This window comes from Panulirus ornatus, chromosome 13 (assembly GCF_036320965.1).
Source record: "Panulirus ornatus isolate Po-2019 chromosome 13, ASM3632096v1, whole genome shotgun sequence".
NCBI lineage: Eukaryota > Metazoa > Arthropoda > Malacostraca > Decapoda > Palinuridae > Panulirus > Panulirus ornatus.
Window position 1 is genome coordinate 20,692,520 of NC_092236.1, and position 21,758 is coordinate 20,714,277.

General features: G+C 41.6%; 1 protein-coding gene across 1 annotated transcript in view; it reads left to right on the forward strand.

Moving 5' to 3' along the window:
- Window positions 1-21,426, forward strand: part of LOC139752797 (mitochondrial tRNA-specific 2-thiouridylase 1) — a 111,230-nt gene extending 89,804 nt beyond the window's left edge. Inside the window, exons 6-7 of the mRNA XM_071668714.1 lie at window positions 2,420-2,671; window positions 20,759-21,426. Coding sequence (XP_071524815.1) covers window positions 2,420-2,671; window positions 20,759-20,953 — 447 coding nt within the window. The 3' untranslated portion in view covers window positions 20,954-21,426. The remainder of the gene's footprint in view (window positions 1-2,419; window positions 2,672-20,758) is intronic.
- Window positions 21,427-21,758: the final 332 nt, after the last annotated feature.

Sequence of the window (21,758 nt, forward strand, 5' to 3'; positions counted from 1 at the left end):
ACCAGCTTCTGCAGTTTCTCGCACGAATCAGCCACCAGCGTTGTATCATCATCGAACAACTGACTCTTTTCCCAAGCTCTCTCGTCCACAACACACTGCATACTTGCCCCTCTTTCCAAAACTCTTGCATTTACCTCCCTAACAACCCCATCCATAGACAAATTAAACAATCATGGAGACATCACACACCCCTGCTGCAAACCTACATTCACTGAGAACCAATCACTCTCCTCTCTTCCTACACGTACACACGCCTTACATCCTCGATAAAAACTTTTCACTGCTTCTAACAACTTGCCTCCCACACCATATATTCTAAATACCTTCCACAGAGCATCCCTATCTACTCTATCATATGCCTTCTCCAGATCCATAAATGCTACATACAAATCCTTTTGCTTTTCTAAGTCTTTCTCACATACATTCTTCAAAGCAAACACCTGATCCACACATCCTCTACCACTTCTGAAACCACACTGCTCTTCCCCAATCTGATGCCCTGTACATACCTTCACCCTCTCAGTCAATACCCTCCCATATAATTTCCCAGGAATATTCAACAAACTTATACCTCTAATTTGAGCACTCACTTTTATCCCCTTTGCCTTTGTACAATGGCACTATGCAAGCATTCCGCCAATCCTCAGGCACCTCACCATGAGTCATACATACATTAATTAACCGTACCAACCAGTCAACAATACAGTCACCCTCTTTTTAATAAATTCCACTGCAATACCATCCAAACCACCGCCTTGCCGGCTTTCATCTTCCGCAAAGCTTTTACTACCTCTTCTCTGTTTACCAAATCATTCTCTCTAACCCTCTCACTTTGCACATCACCTCGACCAGAACACCCTATATTTGCCACTCGAATATCATCAAACACATTCAACAGACCTTGAAAATACTCACTCCACCTCCTTCTCACATCACCACTACTTGTTATCACCTCCCCATTTGCACCCTTCACTGAAGTTCCCATTTGTTCCCTTGTCTTATGCACTTTATTTACCTCCTTCCAAAACATCTTTTTAATCTCCCTAAAATTTAATGATATTCTCTCACCCCAACTCTCATTTGCCCTCTTTTTCACCTCTTGCACCTTTCTCTTGACCTCCTGCCTCTTTCTTTTATACATCTCCCAGTCATTTGCATTATTTCTCTGCAAAAATCGTCCAAATGCCTCTTTCTTCTCTTTCACTAGTAATTTTACTTCATCCCACCACTCACTACCCTTTCTAATTTGCCCACCTCCCACGCTTCTCATACCACAAGCGTCTTTTGCGCAATCCATCACTGCTTCCCTAAATACATCCCATTCCTCCCCCACTCCCCTTACCTCCTTTGTTCTCACCGTTTTCCATTCTGTACTCAGTCTCTCCTGGTACTTCCTCACACAAGTCTCCTTCCCAAGCTCACTTACTCTCACCACCCTCTTCACCCCAACATTCTCTCTTCTTTTCTGGAAACCTCTACAAATCTTCACCTTCGCCTCCACAAGATGATGATCAGACATCCCTCCAGTTGCACCTCTCAGCACATTAACATCCAAAAGTCTCTCTTTTGGCGCGCCTGTCAATTAACACGTAATCCAATAACACTCTTTGGCCATCTCTCCTACTTACATACGTATACTTATGTATATCTCTCTTTTTAAACCAGGTATTCCCAATCACCAGTCCTTTTTCAGCACATAAATCTACAGGCTCTTCACCATTTCCATTCACAACACTGAACACCCCATGTACAGAAATTATTCCCTCAACTGCCACATTACTCACCTTTGCATTCAAATCACCCATCACTATAACCTGGTCTCGTGCATGAAAACTACTAACACACTCACTTATCTGCTCTCAAAACACTTGCCTCTCATGATCTTTCTTCTCATGCCCAGGTGCATATGCCCCAATAATCACCCATCTCTCTCCATCCACTTTCAGTTTTACCCATATCAATCTAGAGTTTACTTTCTTACACTATATCACATACTCCCACCACTTTTATTTCAGGAGTAGTGCTACTCCTTCCCTTGCTCTTGTCCTCTCACTAACCCCTGACTTTACTCCCAAGACATTCCCAAAACACTCTTCCCCTTTACCCTTGAGCTTCATTTCACTCAGAGCTAAAACTTCCAGGTTCCTTTCCTCAAACATACTACCTATCTCTCCTTTTTTCTCATCTTGGTTACATCCACACACATTTAGACACCCCAATCTGAGCCTTTGAGGAGGATGAGCACTCCCTGCATGACTCCTTCTTCTGTTTCCCCTTTTAGAAAGTTGAAATACAAGGAGGGGAGGGTTTCCAGCCCCCGCTCCCATCCCCTTTAGTCGCCTTTTGCGACACGTGAGGAACGCATGGGAAGTATTCTTTCTCCCCTATCCCCTATATGACTTACTCTTTTCTGTTTCAGGCTGCTGGAACAAATCACCCAGCTCTCTTCACCACTACACTATTTACTGAACCAGTATACTGGATACACAGTCCACCATCGGATCTATACACGAAGGGCCAGCTGGAATGTCAGTTTCGTTTCCAAAATACAGCACCGCTTGTATCCTGTGTTATAACCACACAAGACGATAACCCCTGGCACCGTTCAGTAACACAGAATAATATGGTGGTGAGCCTTGCAGAACCTCTTCGTGCAGTAACTCCTGGGCAGGTAAGACTCTTGAAAATTTTCATTGTTGGTTTGTCTATGTCATTACCTGTTTGGGCATATCAGAAGGATTTTTGAACAATTACTCTGTGTATTAACTGTGTTTTCCCTTAGCATCATTGCATTTGTTTATCTTCATTACATTTTATTTGAATCCATTCTTACTTATTCTCCTTTCCTGAATTGATCTGTTCCTTTCTGTGTCAAATTACTTGTTAGCAACATTGTCAAAATGATTGAAGTACTTGAAGGTGTAGTCAAGTTTTCTCTTACCCATCTTCAGCTGATATGGGCAAGTTTATAGCTACTGTTGTTTTTCTGTATCTTCGCTCTGTTATTAAAAGTGCAGTTTTGTTGTCAGTCAATGGACACTTTTTAGCATATATTTAAATCTCTTCTCGTAGGAGGACCATATTGGTCTAGTGTGGGTTTAACATATTCTCTAGATATTCTGTCCCCTGCTGCCAGTCATACAAGCTTGAGAGATTATTTGTGATATCAAGGAAAATCAGAGGTAGGGTTTTCAGACCATCAGCATTTCTGATAAGAAAGCGCTGGAGTTCTCCACCTTTCACTGACCACTGAACCATAGTAGCAGCATCTTACTCATTTTAGTTCCACCTTCAGCCAACCGAACTGCCAAAGAGAGGATGCCATCAGCCTGCTTTCTTCCAGTTGCTAGCATCTAGGGATTCTCTAGGATCACATACTGATAGGACATCTACTACCAGATTGTTTTTTTCCATCCTGTAGATCAGTATCCCTATTTGTTTATATCTCTGACACCTGTTCCCACCTGGATCACCCTCAAGGGGATGGTTACAACAATAGAGTCTCCATAACTAATGAACTCCAGTGCCTCTTCTTATCCTTTAGTGCTTCACCCTTAACAGGCCACTGGCAGAGGCTCCTACATAATGTTCCTACGGACATCGTCTACCTAATGATCCTTCCTATTACTTCTAACGATTGTTTCTGTCAAAGTGTATTTACCTACTACTTTGCTTCAGCCATTCTGCCAGAAGACAGAGCTAGTGTATAGTGGTTACCACAGGAAAGTCTAGATTTACAAAGAATGAGCAGCATGAATTAAGTGTTGTCAAGTGTTATGTGTGACAAGGAGAGACTGTATGTTTGTAGGCAGAGTGACGTTAGTTCACATTTAGGCAAGCCCAACTGTAATCCAGTCCAGGACCTATTAAATCTTCTAAGAATGCTTGGAGTTAACCAAAGATCATTCAGAGGATATTTTATTTATTCCCAATAAATCAGTTCGCTAACTTGATTAGAGAGAAAATCTTTGTTCACAAGCTGCTCCAACACCCTGGCTCTGTGAGAAAACACTGTTATCATAAAACAGACACTTTCCTACTTCAGAATTGAGTTGTGGATGGTACTTATGCACCAAAATATCAGCTAAGGTCAGTAGGACTGGATCACAGACAATTGAAGGCTTTGACTAGCATTCACCCTGGGACTGAAACAAAGTCACGTGTACACAAAAGCAAAACTATTCTGTTCCCATCCTCTAGTGTAACTACCCTGTTCTAGTCCTATATACTTAACCCCTTAACTACTCACTGAGATCCTTTTTCAGTTCTGTGAATCTCAATTTTTCAGGTTGCTCAGTAAATGTATTTAACCTTACAATTTCAAAGATATTCATAAAAAGACTTAAGAAATATAGTTCTCCTCTTTTCACTTTGATAGTGCAGAAATTCATAGATATTTCCTTGGGAAAGAGGGCTGAGTGTCAAGTGAGATGCTAGTACACATATTTTATTGTTTATTTTACCTATACCAAAAAAGTGATCACTCACTGCTGTTATGAAAAGGAAAAGAAGTAATTGGGAGGCAGTCAGGGAGGTATACTATTGTTACTTCTAGCGAGGATATCAGAAGGATTACTGACTGCTGCTTAGTAAGCTAGCACTTCAGTGGTTGTCAAGCTGCACTCCTGTGATGCAGGTAGTTGTCTTTTCTTTCTGCCATACCTACATGTGGACTGCAGGCATTTTGTCTACAAAAATATGATTTGTGCTTGTTTAGTGATAACGGTCAAACTATCTATCTATCTATCTGTCTATATATCTGATGCTTGTTCCCTTCAGGAACTCCTCACTGGGGTGGCAATAGTCTCCATAACTAGTGAACTCCAGTGCCACTTCTTAGCCTTTAGTACCACATCCTTAAACGGCCACTGGCAGAGCACCAGTCTAGTGTAGTGTTTGCAGAGGCTTCTACATGATGTTCCTTCTGACTACTTCTACTTATGTTCCTACCTATTACTTTTACATAATGTTTCTACCTAATTGTCCTACCTAAATGTTCCTACCTACTACTTCTATCTGTTGCTCCTACCATTTTGCCAAAAGGTAGAGCTAGCACACAGTACTCATTACAGGAAAAACTAATGAAGAATGAGCTGCATGAGGTAAGTGTTGTCAAGTATTGTGTGTGACGGAGAGGTATGTTGTATGTTTGTGGACAGAATGCCAGCCGTCCATGTGTAGGTGAGGCAGAAAAAAAAGACATCTACCTGGGTCAGAGAATTGCAACTTGACAATCAATGAAGTGCTGGCTCACTATGCAGCTATCACTAACCCTCCTGATACCCAAGCAGGTAGTACTGGTAGTATTCTTCCTCGGTCGTTGGCTGCCCACCAACTACTACTTGCAAATAGTCAAACTTGAGAAGTATATTCTAATTCTTGCCCAGTGTAGGGTATGAACAGTTTGCTGATTATTACCCTATCCATATCCTGGAATGTTATTATAATATTCACTAGCAGACAGCTTATTTCCTTTACTGTTTACAGGTTGGCTTCCAAGTCCCTCAAAACACACAGATTTTTTTTTTTTTTTTTTTTTTTTTTTTTTATACTTTGTCGCTGTCTCCCGCGTTTGCGAGGTAGCGCAAGGAAACAGACGAAAGAAATGGCCCAACCCCCCCCATACACATGTACATACACACGTCCACACACGCACAATATACATACCTACACAGCTTTCCATGGTTTACCCCAGACGCTTCACATGCCTTGATTCAATCCACTGACAGCACGTCAACCCCTGTATACCACATCGCTCCAATTCACTCTATTCCTTGCCCTCCTTTCACCCTCCTGCATGTTCAGGCCCCGATCACACAAAATCCTTTTCACTCCATCTTTCCACCTCCAATTTGGTCTCCCTCTTCTCCTCGTTCCCTCCACCTCCGACACATATATCCTCTTGGTCAATCTTTCCTCACTCATTCTCTCCATGTGCCCAAACCACTTCAAAACACCCTCTTCTGCTCTCTCAACCACACTCTTTTTATTTCCACACATCTCTCTTACCCTTACGTTACTTACTCGATCAAACCACCTCACACCACACATTGTCCTCAAACATCTCATTTCCAGCACATCCATCCTCCTACGCACAACTCTATCCATAGCCCACGCCTCGCAACCATACAACATTGTTGGAACTACTATTCCTTCAAACATACCCATTTTTGCTTTCCGGGATAATGTTCTCGACTTCCACACATTTTTCAAGGCTCCCAAAATTTTCGCCCCCTCCCCCACCCTATGATCCACTTCCGCTTATTTCCTGCTAGATAATATTCATATTGAGCCCCTCTTTAACTGTGTCCTAGCTTCTTTATCTTTTATTTCCTTGGTTTGAATTTCATCAACCATGTATCAGATCATCAGCTTTGGGGTTAGTTTAGATCCCTTTATAAGGTGATCCGATCCTCCTTGCCTTCCATTTCCATCCGTGATCTATGTGTCATATGCACACATGTTAAGGTAGGTGTCCTCAATTTCTGGCAAGTCATTCACATAGATCAAGACCAACAGTCCTAGTGCAGAACTCTGCTGCACTCCACTGGTGACCTCAGCCCATTGTGGGAAGGCTCCTTTGACACAAATCCTTTGTGTCCTTTCATGAAGTTAAAGAAGTCTCCTACTCATTCCTGCAAGATGATCCAGCTTCGTAATCAGCCTTCCATACCACATAGTGCCAAATACTTTCCGTCAGTCCAGAAACAAACAATCTCCCTAGCCTTCTATTTGTCTAAAAGAGCACACTCCCTTGTACAAATCAAAGAGGTTCTTCACACTTGACCTTTCTGTAAACCCATATTGTCTCACAGTGGTAAGTGACCTTTCTGTAAACCCATATTGTCTCACACTGGTAAGTCCATTTTCATTTATTATTTTATTCATTATCTTACATACCACACTTGTCAGTGAGACTGGTCTGCAGTTCAGCACCTCTTCAAGTTTACCTTTCTTTTAAATATGTATTTGATCAGTTTACCTCTAGTAAATATTTATAAGGTTTGACCATTTCAACTCCCTTGCTAAATGCGTATCTCAAGCAACATCTTGAACAGTAGTATTTCAGGTGGTTTATCAGGTGTATCTGGATACCTCTTGAGCACATATGGTGAAGGTTCTTGAGGCCCATGAGCCTTGTTTGATAATGTTTTTCCTAGATATCTTAAAGCTTTCTAAGACCTTTCTTCTTCCACTTCATCTGTGTTGGGGCTATAGTGTCTTCCAGCGAGAAAACACCTCTGAACTTGTCATTCAGTTCTTCTCATATCCTTACATGGTCTTCTATAACTCTTCCCTTTGAATGCCTTACTTTTATTAGCAGCTCTTAACTGACAGTTACTTTTGAAGAATTTATGGAAAAGTTCTGGATTCTCTCCTGGCTTGTTCTTGTCAAAGTTTCTTTGTTCATCCTTTCTTTTCCTGCTATATTTGTTCCTTGCTCTCATACCTTACAAGTGATAGAATGATAGCTGGCTTGAGTCCCACACATACCTTCACCACAAGCACATATCGAAGCTCCTTTGCTGTGTGATATCTTTTATTGAACCAGATGATGACAGGCAACTGCTTGAGACCATAACACAAAACCCACTAACAGCAACCATCTCTTTGATATGGCAGGCCCACATGCCTTGTCATATCATCACAAGGAGGCAGGTTTAAATTGTGTCCCATTGGTGAAGTAAAATTGAGAGGCTTAAAAAAAAAAAAAAAGGCATATCTTTTGTTTGTGCAGCACTATATTTTGCAGATGTTAAATTTTAGTGCTCTGTTTTTGACATGAGAACCTTTATGTCTGTGTCCTCCAAAGGTTGTCAGTGCTGGCCCACCACTCTCACCAGGTATGAAGGAAACCACATCCATGAATGAGCCAAGAATGGGCTCCTAAGTGTATCCCTTCATGGCTGGATGTGGCACATCAGACCTGGTGATTTTAACAGTAACATTTGAGGGGAATTTGAATGGCCAGGAATATATTATTTTAGAGACCCCTTTCTTCACAGCCATATACATCAGGTCCATCACAAAGCCACTGCCAATCTAGTTTGTGCATGATCGATTTCCCATCTACACCAGATGGGTTTGATATACTGGTTCTCTTGCCATCCTGAAATTCATGTGATTGGCCCTCCAAAGATTGTGACTGCAACTTTATAATAATAACCTTTGGGGCTTGATAGTGCAGGAATGGAAGTTGAAGAAGACTCAGAAGGCCATGGAGAACAAGGTGAATGAGATATGGAAGGGGATCCAGTAGCATCCTCATATTTGCAGCAGGCTGCTATACTTCCCTACCATGTGCCTGCAAAATGTCACTGAGGCACAAGGGGTTGTACAATGTATTTCCTGTTGTAAGGTAAAATATTAAACAATGTTACATTTTTTTTTTTTTTTTTTTTTTTTTTATACTTTGTCGCTGTCTCCCGCGTTTGCGAGGTAGCGCAAGGAAACAGACGAAAGAAATGGCCCAACCCCCCCCATACACATGTACATACACACGTCCACACACGCAAATATACATACCTACACAGCCTTCCATGGTTTACCCCAGACGCTTCACATGCCTTGATTCAATCCACTGACATCACGTCAACCCCTGTATACCACATCGCTCCAATTCACTCTATTCCTTGCCCTCCTTTCACCCTCCTGCATGTTCAGGCCCCGATCACACAAAATCCTTTTCACTCCATCTTTCCACCTCCAATTTGGTCTCCCTCTTCTCCTCGTTCCCTCCACCTCCGACACATATATCCTCTTGGTCAATCTTTCCTCACTCATTCTCTCCATGTGCCCAAACCATTTCAAAACACCCTCTTCTGCTCTCTCAACCACGCTCTTTTTTATTTCCACACATCTCTCTTACCCTTACGTTACTTACTCGATCAAACCACCTCACACCACACATTGTCCTCAAACATCTCATTTCCAGCACATCCATCCTCCTGCGCACAACTCTATCCATAGCCCACGCCTCGCAACCATACAACATTGTTGGAACTACTATTCCTTCAAACATACCCATTTTTGCTTTCCGGGATAATGTTCTCGACTTCCACACATTTTTCAAGGCTCCCAAAATTTTCGCCCCCTCCCCCACCCTATGATCCACTTCCGCTTCCATGGTTCCATCCGCTGACAGATCCACTCCCAGATATCTAAAACACTTCACTTCCTCCAGCCTCTCACCATTCAAACTCACCTCCCAAATGACTTGACCCTCAACCCTACTGTACCTAATAACCTTGCTCTTATTGACATTTACTCTTAACTTTCTTCTTCCACACACTTTACCAAACTCCGTCACCAGCTTCTGCAGTTTCTCACATGAATCCGCCACCAGCGCTGTATCATCAGCGAACAACAACTGACTCACTTCCCAAGCTCTCTCATCCCCAACAGACTTCATACTTGCCCCTCTTTCCAAAACTCTTGCATTTACCTCCCTAACAACCCCATCCATAAACAAATTAAACAACCATGGAGACATCACACACCCCTGCCGCAAACCTACATTCACTGAGAACCAATCACTTTCCTCTCTTCCTACACGTACACATGCCTTACATCCTCGATAAAAACTTTTCACTGCTTCTAACAACTTGCCTCCCACACCATATATTCTTAATACCTTCCACAGAGCATCTCTATCAACTCTATCATATGCCTTCTCCAGATCCATAAATGCTACATACAAATCCATTTGCTTTTCTAAGTATTTCTCACATACATTCTTCAAAGCAAACACCTGATCCACACATCCTCTACCACTTCTGAAACCACACTGCTCTTCCCCAATCTGATGCTCTGTACATGCCTTCACCCTCTCAATCAATACCCTCCCATATAATTTACCAGGAATACTCAACAAACTTATACCTCTGTAATTTGAGCACTCACTCTTATCCCCTTTGCCTTTGTACAACGGCACTATGCAAGCATTCCGCCAATCCTCAGGCACCTCACCATGAGTCATACATACATTAAATAACCTTACCAACCAGTCAACAATACAGTCACCCCCTTTTTTAATAAATTCCACTGCAATACCATCCAAACCTGCTGCCTTGCCGGCTTTCATCTTCCGCAAAGCTTTTACTACCTCTTCTCTGTTTACCAAATCATTTTCCCTAACCCTCTCACTTTGCACACCACCTCGACCAAAACACCCTATATCTGCCACTCTGTCATCAGACACATTCAACAAACCTTCAAAATACTCATTCCATCTCCTTCTCACATCACCACTACTTGTTATCACCTCCCCATTTACGCCCTTTACTGAGGTTCCCATTTGCTCCCTTGTCTTACGCACCCTATTTACCTCCTTCCAGAACATCTTTTTATTCTCCCTAAAATTTACTGATAGTCTCTCACCCCAACTCTCATTTGCCCTTTTTTTCACCTCTTGCACCTTTCTCTTGACCTCCTGTCTCTTTCTTTTATACTTCTCCCACTCAATTGCATTTTTTCCCTGCAAAAATCGTCCAAATGCCTCTCTCTTCTCTTTCACTAATACTCTTACTTCTTCATCCCACCACTCACTACCCTTTCTAAACAGCCCACCTCCCACTCTTCTCATGCCACAAGCATCTTTTGCGCAATCCATCACTGCTTCCCTAAATACATCCCATTCCTCCCCCACTCCCCTTACTTCCATTGTTCTCACCTTTTTCCATTCTGTACACAGTCTCTCCTGATACTTCTTCACACAGGTCTCCTTCCCAAGCTCACTTACTCTCACCACCTTCTTCACCCCAACATTCACTCTTCTTTTCTGAAAACCCATACTAATCTTCACCTTAGCCTCCACAAGATAATGATCAGACATCCCTCCAGTTGCACCTCTCAGCACATTGACATCCAAAAGTCTCTCTTTCGCGCGCCTGTCCATTAACACGTAATCCAATAACGCTCTCTGGCCATCTCTCCTACTTACATAAGTATACTTATGTATATCTCGCTTTTTAAACCAGGTATTCCCAATCATCAGTCCTTTTTCAGCACATAAATCTACAAGCTCTTCACCATTTCCATTTACAACACTGAACACCCCATGCATACCAATTATTCCCTCAACTGCCACATTACTCACCTTTGCATTCAAATCACCCATCACTATAACCCGGTCTCGTGCATCAAAACCGCTAACACACTCATTTAGCTGCTCCCAAAACACTTGCCTCTCATGATCTTTCTTCTCATGCCCAGGTGCATATGCACCAATAATCACCCACCTCTCTCCATCAACTTTCAATTTTACCCATATTAATCGAGAATTTACTTTCTTACATTCTATGACATACTCCCACAACTCCTGTTTCAGGAGTATTGCTACTCCTTCCCTTGCTCTTGTCCTCTCACTAACCCCTGACTTCACTCCCCAGACATTTCCAAACCACTCTTCCCCTTTACCCTTGAGCTTCGTTTCACTCAGAGCCAAAACATCCAGGTTCCTTTCCTCAAACATACTACCTATCTCTCCTTTTTTCACATCTTGGTTACATCCACACACATTTAGGCACCCCACTCTGAGCCTTCGAGGAGGATGAGCACTCCCCGCGTGACTCCTTCTTCTGTTTCCCATTTTAGAAAGTTAATACAAGGAGGGGAGGATTTCCGGCCCCCCGCTCCCGTCCCCTCTAGTCGCTTTCTACGACACGCGAGGAATACGTGGGAAGTATTCTTTCACCCCTATCCCCAGGGATAATATACATATATAAACACACACACACACACACACACACACACACACACACACGCACACACACACACACATACATATATATACATATGAAAAATGTAAGAAACAATTTAGAAAACAAACTTTTAGCTTGAAATGAATGAATAAGAATAAGAATAAGAATAAAATTTTTGTCACTACCACTGCAACCTCTCCAGACATAAGTTTTTACAAAATACTTATACAAGTCTCCCCTATCCCTAAGGATAGGGGAGAAAGAATACTTCCCACGTATTCCTCATGTGTCGTAGAAGGCGATTAAAGGGGGCAGGAGTGGGGGGGATAGAAACCCTTCCCTCCTTGTATTTAACTTTCTAAAAGGGGAAACAGAAAAAGGAGTCATGCAGGGAGTGCTCATCCTCCCTGAAGGCTCAGATTGTGGTGTCTAAATGTGTTTGGATGTAACCAAGATGAAAAAAAAGGTAGTAAGTAGGTAGTAAGTTTGAGGAAAGGAACCTGGATGTTTTGGCTCTGTGTGAAACGAAGCTCAAGGGTAAAGAGAAAGAGTGGTTTGGGAATGTCTTGGGAGTAAAGTTAGGGGTTGGTAAGAGGACAAGAGCAAAGGAAGGAGTAGCACTACTCCTGAAGCAGGAGTGGTGGGAGTATGTGATAAAGTGTAAGAGAGTAACCTCTAGATTGATGTGGGTGAAAATGAAAGTGGATGGAGAGAGAGGGGTGATTATTGGTGCCTATGCACCTGGGCATGAGAAGAAAGATCATGAGAGGCAAGTGTTTTGGGAGCAGGTGAGCGTTAGCAGCTTTGATGCATGAGACCAGGTTATAGTGATGGGTGATTTGAATGCAAAGATGAGTAATGTAGCAGTTGAGGGTATAATTGGTGTACTACATGGGGCATTCATTGTTGTAAATGAAGATGATGAAGAGCTTGTGGATTTGTGTGCTGATAAAGAACTCTTAATTTGGAATACTTAGTTTAAAAAGAGAGATATACATAAGTATACATATGTAAGTAGGAAAGATGGCCAGAGAGCATTACTGGATTACTTAATCGATAGGCACGTGAAAGAGAGACTTTTGGATGTTAATGTGCTGAGAGGGGCAACTGGATGGACGTCTGATCATTATCTTGTGGAGGAGAAGGTGATGATTTGTAGAGGTTTTCAGAAAAGAAGAGAGAAAAAGAGAGTAAAAGAGTGGTGGGAGTAAGTGAGCTTGGAAAGGACTTTTGTGTGAGGAAGTACCAGAGGAGATTGAGTGCAGAATGACAAAAGGTGAAAGCAAATGACATAAGGGGAATGGAGGAGGAATGGGGTGTATTTAAGGAAGTAGTCATGGCTTGCACAGAAGATGCTTGTGGCATGAGAAAGGTGGGATTTGGGCAGATTAGAAAGGGTAGTGAGTGGTAGGATGAAGAAGTAAGATTATTAGTGAAAGAGAAGAGAGGCATGTGGATGATTTTTGTAGGAAAGTAGTGAAAATGACTAGGAGATGTATAAAAGAAAGAGGCAGGAGGTCAAGAGAAAGGTGCAAGATGTGAAAAAGAGGGCAAATGAGAGTTGGGGTAAGAGAGCAAATGACTGGAAGATGTATAAAAGAAAGAGGAAGAAGGTCAAGAGAAAGGTGCAAAAGGTGAAAAAGAGGGCAAATGAGAGTTGGGATGAGAGTATCATTAAATTTTAGGGAGAATAAAAAGATGTTTTGGAAGGAGGTAAAGAAAGTGCTTAAGACAAGAGAACAAATGGGAATATCAGTGAAGGGGGCTAATGGGAGGTAATAACAAGTAGTGGTGCAGTGAGGAGATATAATGTATTTTGAAGGTTTGTTGAATGTGTTTGATGAAAGAGTGATGGATATAGGGTGTTTTGGTTGAGGTTGTGTGCAAACTGAGGATCAGGTAGAATGGTTTGGTGAACTGAAGAGGTAGTGAAAGCATTGCAGAAGATGAAAGCCGGCAAGGCGGCGGGTTTTGATGGTATTGCAGTGTAATTTATTAAAAAAGGGGGTGACTGTGTTGTTGACTGGTTGGTAAGGATATTCAATGAATGTATGGTTCATGATGAAGTGCCTGAGGATTGATGGAATGGATGCATAGTGCCATAGTACAAAGGCAAAGGGGATAAAGGTGAGTGTTCAAATTACAGAGGTATAAGTTTATTGAGTATTCCTGGGAAATTATATGGGGGGGGGGTATTGATTGAGAGGGTAAAGGCATGTACAGAGCATCAGATTGGGTAGGAGCAGTGTGGTTTCAGAAGTGGTAGAGGATGTGTGGATCAGGTGTTTGCTTTGAAGAATGTTTGTGAGAAATACTCAGAAAAACAGATGGATACTTTTATATGCAGCATTTATGGATCTGGAAAAGGCATATGATAGGGTTGATTGAGATGCTTTTTGGAAGGTATTAAGAGTAAATGGTGTGGGAAGTAAGTTGCTAGAAGCAGTGAAAAGTTTTTACCAAGGATGTAAGGCATGTATTCGAGTTGGAAGAGAGGAAAGTGATTGGTTGCCAGTGAATGTCGGTTTGCGGCAGATATGCATGATGTCTCCATGGTTGTTTAATTTGTTTATGGATGGGGTGGTTAGGGAGGTGAATGCAAGAGTTTTGGAGAGAGGGGCAAGTATGCAGTCTGTTGCAGATGAGAGGGTTTGGGAAGTGAGTCAGTTGTTGTTTGCTGATGATACAGGGCTGCTGGCTGATTCGAGTGAGAAACTGCAGAAGTTGGTGACAGAGTTTGGTAAAGTGTGTGAAAGAAGAAAGCTGAGAGTATATGTGAATAAGAGCAAGGTTATTAGGTTCAGTAGGGTTGAGGGGCAAGTCAACTGGGAGGTAAGTTTGAATGGAGAAAAACTGGAGGAAGTGAAGTGTTTTAGATGTCTGGGAGTGGATTTAGCAGCGGATGGGACCATGGAAGCGGAAGTGAGTCACAGGGTGGGGGGAGGGGGCGAAGGTTCTAGGAGCATTGAAGAATGTGTGGAAGGCAAGAACATTATCTCAGAGAGCAAAAATGGGTATGTTTGGAGGAATAATGGTTCCAACAATGTTATATGGTTGCGAGGCATGGGCTATAGATAGGGTTGTGCGAAGGAGGGTGGATTTGTTGGAAATGGAATGTTTGAGGACAATATGTGGTGTGAGGTGGTTTGATTGAGTTAGTAATGAAAGGGTAAGAGGGATGTGTGGCAATAAAAAGAGTGTGGTTGAGAAAGCAGAAGAGGGTGTGTTGAAATGGTTTGGTAACATGGAGAGAATGAGTGAGGAAAGATTGACATAGAGGACATATGTGTCAGAGTTAGAGGGAAAGAGAAGTGGGAGACGAAATTGGAGGTGGAAGGATGGAGTGAAAAAGATTTTGAGTGATCGGGCCCTGAACATACAAGAAGGTGAAAGGTGTGCAAGGAATATAGAGTGAATTGGAACGATGTGGTATACTGGGGTGGATGTCCTATCACTGGACTGAACCAAGGCATGTGAAGTATCTGGGGTAAACCATGGAAAGTTGTGTCATCTTTATGTGGAAAGGGAGCTGTGCATTCGGAGCATTACACACGACAGCTAGAGACTAAGTGTGAACGATTGTGGCATTTATTGTCTTTTCCTAGAGCTACTTCATGGGGGTAGGGGGATGCTATTTCATGTGTGGCAGGGTTGTGGTGAGAAAAGATGAAGGCAGCAAGTATGAATATGTACATATGTATATGTCTGTGTATGTATATGTATGTATACATTGAAATGTACAGGTATGTATATGTGCATGGTGTGGGCATTTATGTATATACATGTGTATATGGGTGGGTTGGGCCGTTCTTTCATCTGTTTCCTTGCACTACCTCGCTAACGCAGGAGACAGCGACTAAGTATAATAAATAACAAGATATACAAATCAGCTAATTTCCAAGTTTCCACCTGTGGGAGGCATATTTTATTTTTTCACTTACTATGTTAGCCTTGATGATGGTTCATTTACTGCACGGCAGAACTTTCATATTATAACTTATTTTGGGATAATGATGTTGCAGTTACTACATGACAGGGATAGGGGAGAAAGAATACTTCCCACGTATCCCCTGCGTGTCGTAGAAAGCAACTAAAAGGGGAGGGAGCGGGGGTGCTGGAAATCCTCCCATCTCTTTTTTTTTAATTTTCCAAAAGAAGGAACAGTGAAGGGGGCCAGGTGAGGATATTCCCTGAAAGTCCCAGTCCTCTGTTCTTAATGCTACCTCGCTAATGTGGGGAATGTCGAATAGTTTGAAAGAAAAAAACTCAGTTTGGGATGATTATCACTGTGTCTGCTACCAAGCACTGCTATCTGTAACTACTATTCCCACATATAAATACTACCCACCAGACCTATTACCCTCCACTATCACTACCCATCCATTATCACTGCCATACTTTATCACAGACATCAAGCACCACCGCCCATCACTATCCACCATCACCATCACTCATCCTCAACTTTCACCACATATCCCTATACATCCTACACACACACACACACACTACATCTATTTCCTGTCTCATCTGTTTGGTGCTGTTTTCATCTGTATCATGTCATTTGAATAATAATATCATCTGACTTTGCTTTTGCTGTGATCCTCTACTTAACTAGCTGATCAATTATACTATGTAGTGTGATATTCTAATTACAGTGCATAGGGAAATCATAGAAAATATGTACTCTATAATGAACAGAAATGGGTTACAGTTGTTTCACCAATGTTAATACAATGAAAACCATGAATTATAAAATAATGCAACCTTGATCACAGCAAATCCTTAGAGACACTAACACAGTGCATGCACAAACTATGTCTCCTAACCGTTCCAAAGTTTTTATCATTATTTTTACAATAGTCATTATTATGAAAGTCATAAACTTAAATAACAAATACCCATCATTAATCTTGCATCTGGCTGTAGCAAGGCCTTTTACAAATTCTGGATTGAAACAGTATTGGTGTGTGTTGTCTTCAAGACTTTATTTTAGATACAAGAACCCTGTTTATCAATGAGATCCAGCTAGTTCACATCAGTCCATCACTAATTTTGATGCTTATCCTAACCATTGCATTTATGGCACTTAGCACTGCATCTCTTTCTCTATCCCCTGGAATAGGGGAGAACGAATACTTCCCATGCATTCCTCACGTGTTGTAGAAGGCGACTAAAGGGGGCGGGAGCGGGGGACTAGAAACCCTCCGCTCCTTGTATTTTAACTTTCTAAATGGGGAAACAGATGGAGTCACGCGGGGAGTGCTCATCCTCCTCAAAGGCTCAGATTGGGATGTCTAAATGTGTGTGGATGTAACCAAGATGAGAAGAAAAGGAGAGTTAGGTAGTATGTTTGAGGAAAGGAACCTGGATGTTTTGGCTCTTAGTGAAACAAAGTTCAAGGGTGAAGGGGCAGAGTGGTTTGGGAATGTCTTGGGAGTAAAGTCAGGGGTTAGTGAAAGGACAAGAGTAAGGGAAGGAGTAGCACTACTGAAACAGGAGTGGTGGGAGTATGTGATAGAGTGTAAGAAAGTTAACTCTAGATTGATATGGGTAAAACTGAAAGTGAATGGAGAGAGATGGGTGATTATTGGGGCATATGCACCTGGGCATGAGAAGAAAGATCATGAGAGGCAAGTGTTTTGGGAGCAGCTGAGTGAGTGTGTTAGTAGTTTTGATGCACGAGACCAGGTTATAGTGATGGGTGATTTGAATGCAAAGGTGAGTAATGTGGCAGTTGAGAGAATAATTGGTGCACATGGGGTGTTCAGTGTTGTAAATGGAAAAGGTGAAGAGTTTGTAGATTTATATGCTGAAAAAGGATTGGTGATTGGGAATACCTGGTTTAAAAAGAGATATACATAAGTATACGTATGTAAGTAGGAGAGATGGCCAGAGAGGGTTATTGGATTACGTGTTAATTGACAGGCGTGCCAAAGAGAGACTTTTGGATGTTAATGTGCTGAGAGGTGCAACTGGAGGGATGTCTGATCATTATCTTGTGGAGGCGAAGGTGAAGATTTGTAGAGGTTTCCAGAAAAGAAGAGAGAATGTTGGGGTGAAGAGAGTGGTGAGAGTAAGTGAGCTTGGGAAGGAGACGTGTGAGGAGGTACCAGGAGAGACTGAGTACAGAATGGAAAAAGGTGAGAACAAAGGACGCAAGGGGAGTGGGGGAGGAATGGGATGTATTCTGGGAAGCAGTGATGGCCTGTGAAAAAGATGCTTGTGGCATGAGAAGCATGGGAGGTGGGCAGATTAGAAAGGATAGTGAGTGGTGGGATGAAGAAGTAAGATTATTAGTGAATGAGAAGAAATAGGCATTTGGATGATTTTTGCAGGGAAATACTGCAAATGACTGAGAGATGTATAAAAGAAAGAGGCAAGAGGTTGATAGAAGGGTGCAAGAGGCAAAAAAGAGGGCAAATGAGAGTTGGGAGAGAGAATATCATTAAATTTTAGGGAGAATAAAAAGATGTTTTAGAAGGAGGTAAATAAAGTGCATAAGACAAAGGAACAAATGGGAACATCAGTAAAGGGGGCTAATGGGGAGGTGATAACAAGTAGTGGTGATGTGAGAAGGAGATGGAGTGAGTATTTTGAAGGTTTGTTGAATGTGTTTGATGATAGAGTGGCAGATATAGGGTGTTTTGGTCAAAGTGGTGTGCAAAGTGAGAGGATTAGGGAGAATGATTTAGTAAACAGAGAAGAGGTAGTAAAAGCTTTGCGGAAGATGAAAGCCGGCAAGGCAGCGGGTTTGGATGGTATTGCAGTGGAATTTATTAAAAAAGGGGGTGACTGTATTGTTGACTGGTTGGTAAGGTTATTTAATGTATGTATTACTCATGGTGAGGTGCCTGATGACTGGCAGAATGCTTGCATAGTGCCACTGTACAAAGGCAAAGGGGATAAGAGTGAGTGCTCAAATTACAGAGGTATAAGTTTTTTGAGTATTCCTGGGAAATTATATGGGAGGGTATTGATTGAGAGGGTGAAGGCATGTACAGAGCATCAGATTGGGGAAGAGCAGTGTGGTTTCAGAAGTGGTAGAGGATGTGTGGACCAGGTGTTTGCTTTCAAAAATGTATGTGAGAAATACTTGGAAAAGAAAATGGATTTGTATGTAGCATTTATGGATCTGGAGAAGGCATATGATAGAGTTGATAGAGATGCTCTGTGGAAGGTTTAAGAATATATGGTGTGGGAGGTAAGTTGTTAGAAGCAGTGAAAAGTTTTTATCGAGGATGTAAGGCGTGTGTACGTGTAGGGAGAGAGGAAAGTGATTGGTTCTCAGTGAATGTTGGTTTGCGGCAGGGGTGTGTGATGTCTCCATGGTTGTTTAATTTGTTTATGGATGAGGTTGTAAGGGAGGTGAATGCAAGAGTTCTGGAAAGAGGGGCAAGTATGCAGTCTGTTGTGGATGAGAGAGCTTGGGAAGTGAGTCAGTTGTTGTTCGCTGATGATACAGCGCTGGTGGCTGACTCGGATGAGAAACTGCAGAAGCTGTGACTGAGTTTGGTAAAGTGTGTGAAAGAAGAAAGCTGAGAGTAAGTATTATTAGTTACAGTAGGGTTGAGGGACAAGTCAATTGGGAGTTAAGTTTGTATGGAGAAAAACTGGAGGGAGTGAAGTGTTTTAGATGTCTGGGAGTGGATTTGGCAGCAGATGGAACCATGGAAGCATAAGTGAATCATAGGGTGGGGAAGGGGCGAAAGTTCTGGGAGCATTGAAAAATGTGTGGAAGTTGAGAACGTTATTTTGGAAAGCAAAAATGGATATGTTTGAAGGAATAGTGGTTCCAGCAATGTTATATGGTTGTGAGGCATGGGCTATATATAGAGTTGTGCGGAGAGTGGATGTGCTGGAAATGAGATGTTTGAGGACAATATGTGGTTTGAGGTGGTTTGATCGAGTAAGTAATGAAAGGGTAAGAGAGATGTGTGGTAATAAAAAGAGTGTGGTTGAGAGAGCAGAAGAGGGTGTTTTGAATGGTTTGGTCACATGGAGAGAATGAGTGAGGAAAGATTGACAAAGAGGATATATGTGTCAGAGGTGGAGGGAACGAGAAGTGGGAGACCAAATTGGAGGTGGAAAGATGGAGTGAAAAAGATTTTGAGTGATCGGGGCCTAAACATGCAGGAGGGTGAAAGGCGTGTAAGGAATAGAGTGAATTGGAACGATGTGGTATACCGGGGTCAACGTGCTGTCAGTGGATTGAACCAGGGCATGTGAAGCATCTGGAGTAAACCATGGAAAGTTTTGTGAGGCCTGGATGTGGAAAGGGAGCTGTGGTTTCGGTGCATTATACATGACAGCTAGAGACTGAGTGTGAACAAATGTGGCCTTTGTTGTCTTTTCCTAGCGCTACCTCGCGCACGTGCAGGGGAGGGGGTTTTCATTTCATGTATGGCAGGGTGGCGATAGGAATAAATAAGGGCAGACTATGAATTATGTACATGTGTATATATGTATATATCTGTGTGTATATATACGTATATGTTGAGGTTTATAGGTAAGTATATGTGCGTGTGTGGACGTGTATGTATATACATGTGTATGTAGGTGGGTTGGGTCATTCTTTCGTCTGTTTCCATGCGCTACCTTGCTAGCGTGGGAGACAGCAACAAAGTATAAAAAAAATGTATATGTATGTGTACGTTGAAATGTATAGGTATGTATATGTGCGTGTGTGAACGTGTATGTATATACATGTGTATATGGGTGAGTTGGGCCATTCTTTCATCTGTTTTCTTGCGCAACCTCGCCATCGCGGGAGACAGTGACAAAGTGTAATAAAATAAATAAATAAGTTCCAGAAACTCATCATTAGTTGTTTTGTTGGATGTCCAAAAAAATCCTCATATTTCTAGTAGATATTAATATTTTGGCCTTTTTTCATGATGATTTACGTGTGTTTCATAATTTACATTGTTTTAAGGCAGAATTTTTCCAAAATTGTGTATCTGGTCACAAGTAACATTTTAAACATTCCTCAGACATTCTACATAAAGAGTACATGAGTCTTTAATGATGTTATAAATATTCCCTTTTCCTTCTAACAGTATGCAGTCTTCTACCTTGGTGATGAGTGTATTGGGTCTTCCCGAATTTTACGCCCTGGACCCTCACTTTATACATTGAATGTTGATGAATGTCGAACTCGCATTCTAAAAGAAAAACTGAAATCACCATCGGAATCGCATATGAAAACGATACCTAGTAGAAGTGCAAACAAACAAGAAGCTACTGAAGAGTGAGAGATGTCATTTCACCTTCACATGTATGGGATTAAGATTTTTATATGATTAAGATTATATGATAGGCTTCCTTTGCTCAGACACGGTCTCAAGAATATCATCCAGATGAATTGATATTGATATACATGGGAACTGCTAGGCCAATAGTTGATCGAGGACTGATGTTATGATTTTAAATCTTAACTAACATCATAGTTATGATGTTCTGATGATTTAGCTTTATTTCATACTCCAAAGTACTTTATTGATTATAATTAAGAATGAAAATTAGTCAATATGTGCAGTAAAACCAAATTTTGGGGACCATGCATTGTTCAAATTATGGATTTCTTTTGGATTATACAGTAATCTATCCAGCATGTCCAGATTGAGGTCCACATTTCATGATAAACTGTTTTTGTATATATGATACAATTGTTAATTGCTATTTGTCTGTGTAACACATGTACATATATATAAAAATCTGAAACATATTTGTTTTTTTGTACTGAAATTTTCTGTTTCCCATTTTAACAAATATAATGTTCACTGAAGTAGTTTGACATTTACACAAATGAAGTGCTGTGGGTATAATCAGACACAGCTGATGCTGAGGCAGTGATAGAGCTAGGAGACTGTTCTTTATCTAGCTTTGAAAATATGCCAATATACTTTTCACTGGCATCTTAATTTGCAGACATTTCTCTCACTGCAGAGGGTCCCTTCAAAACAACAACTCAGACTGTAGATTTGAAAGTAGATTGAGAGAGATGGGTGATTATTGGTGCATATGCACCTGGGCATGAGAAGAAAGATCATGAGAGGC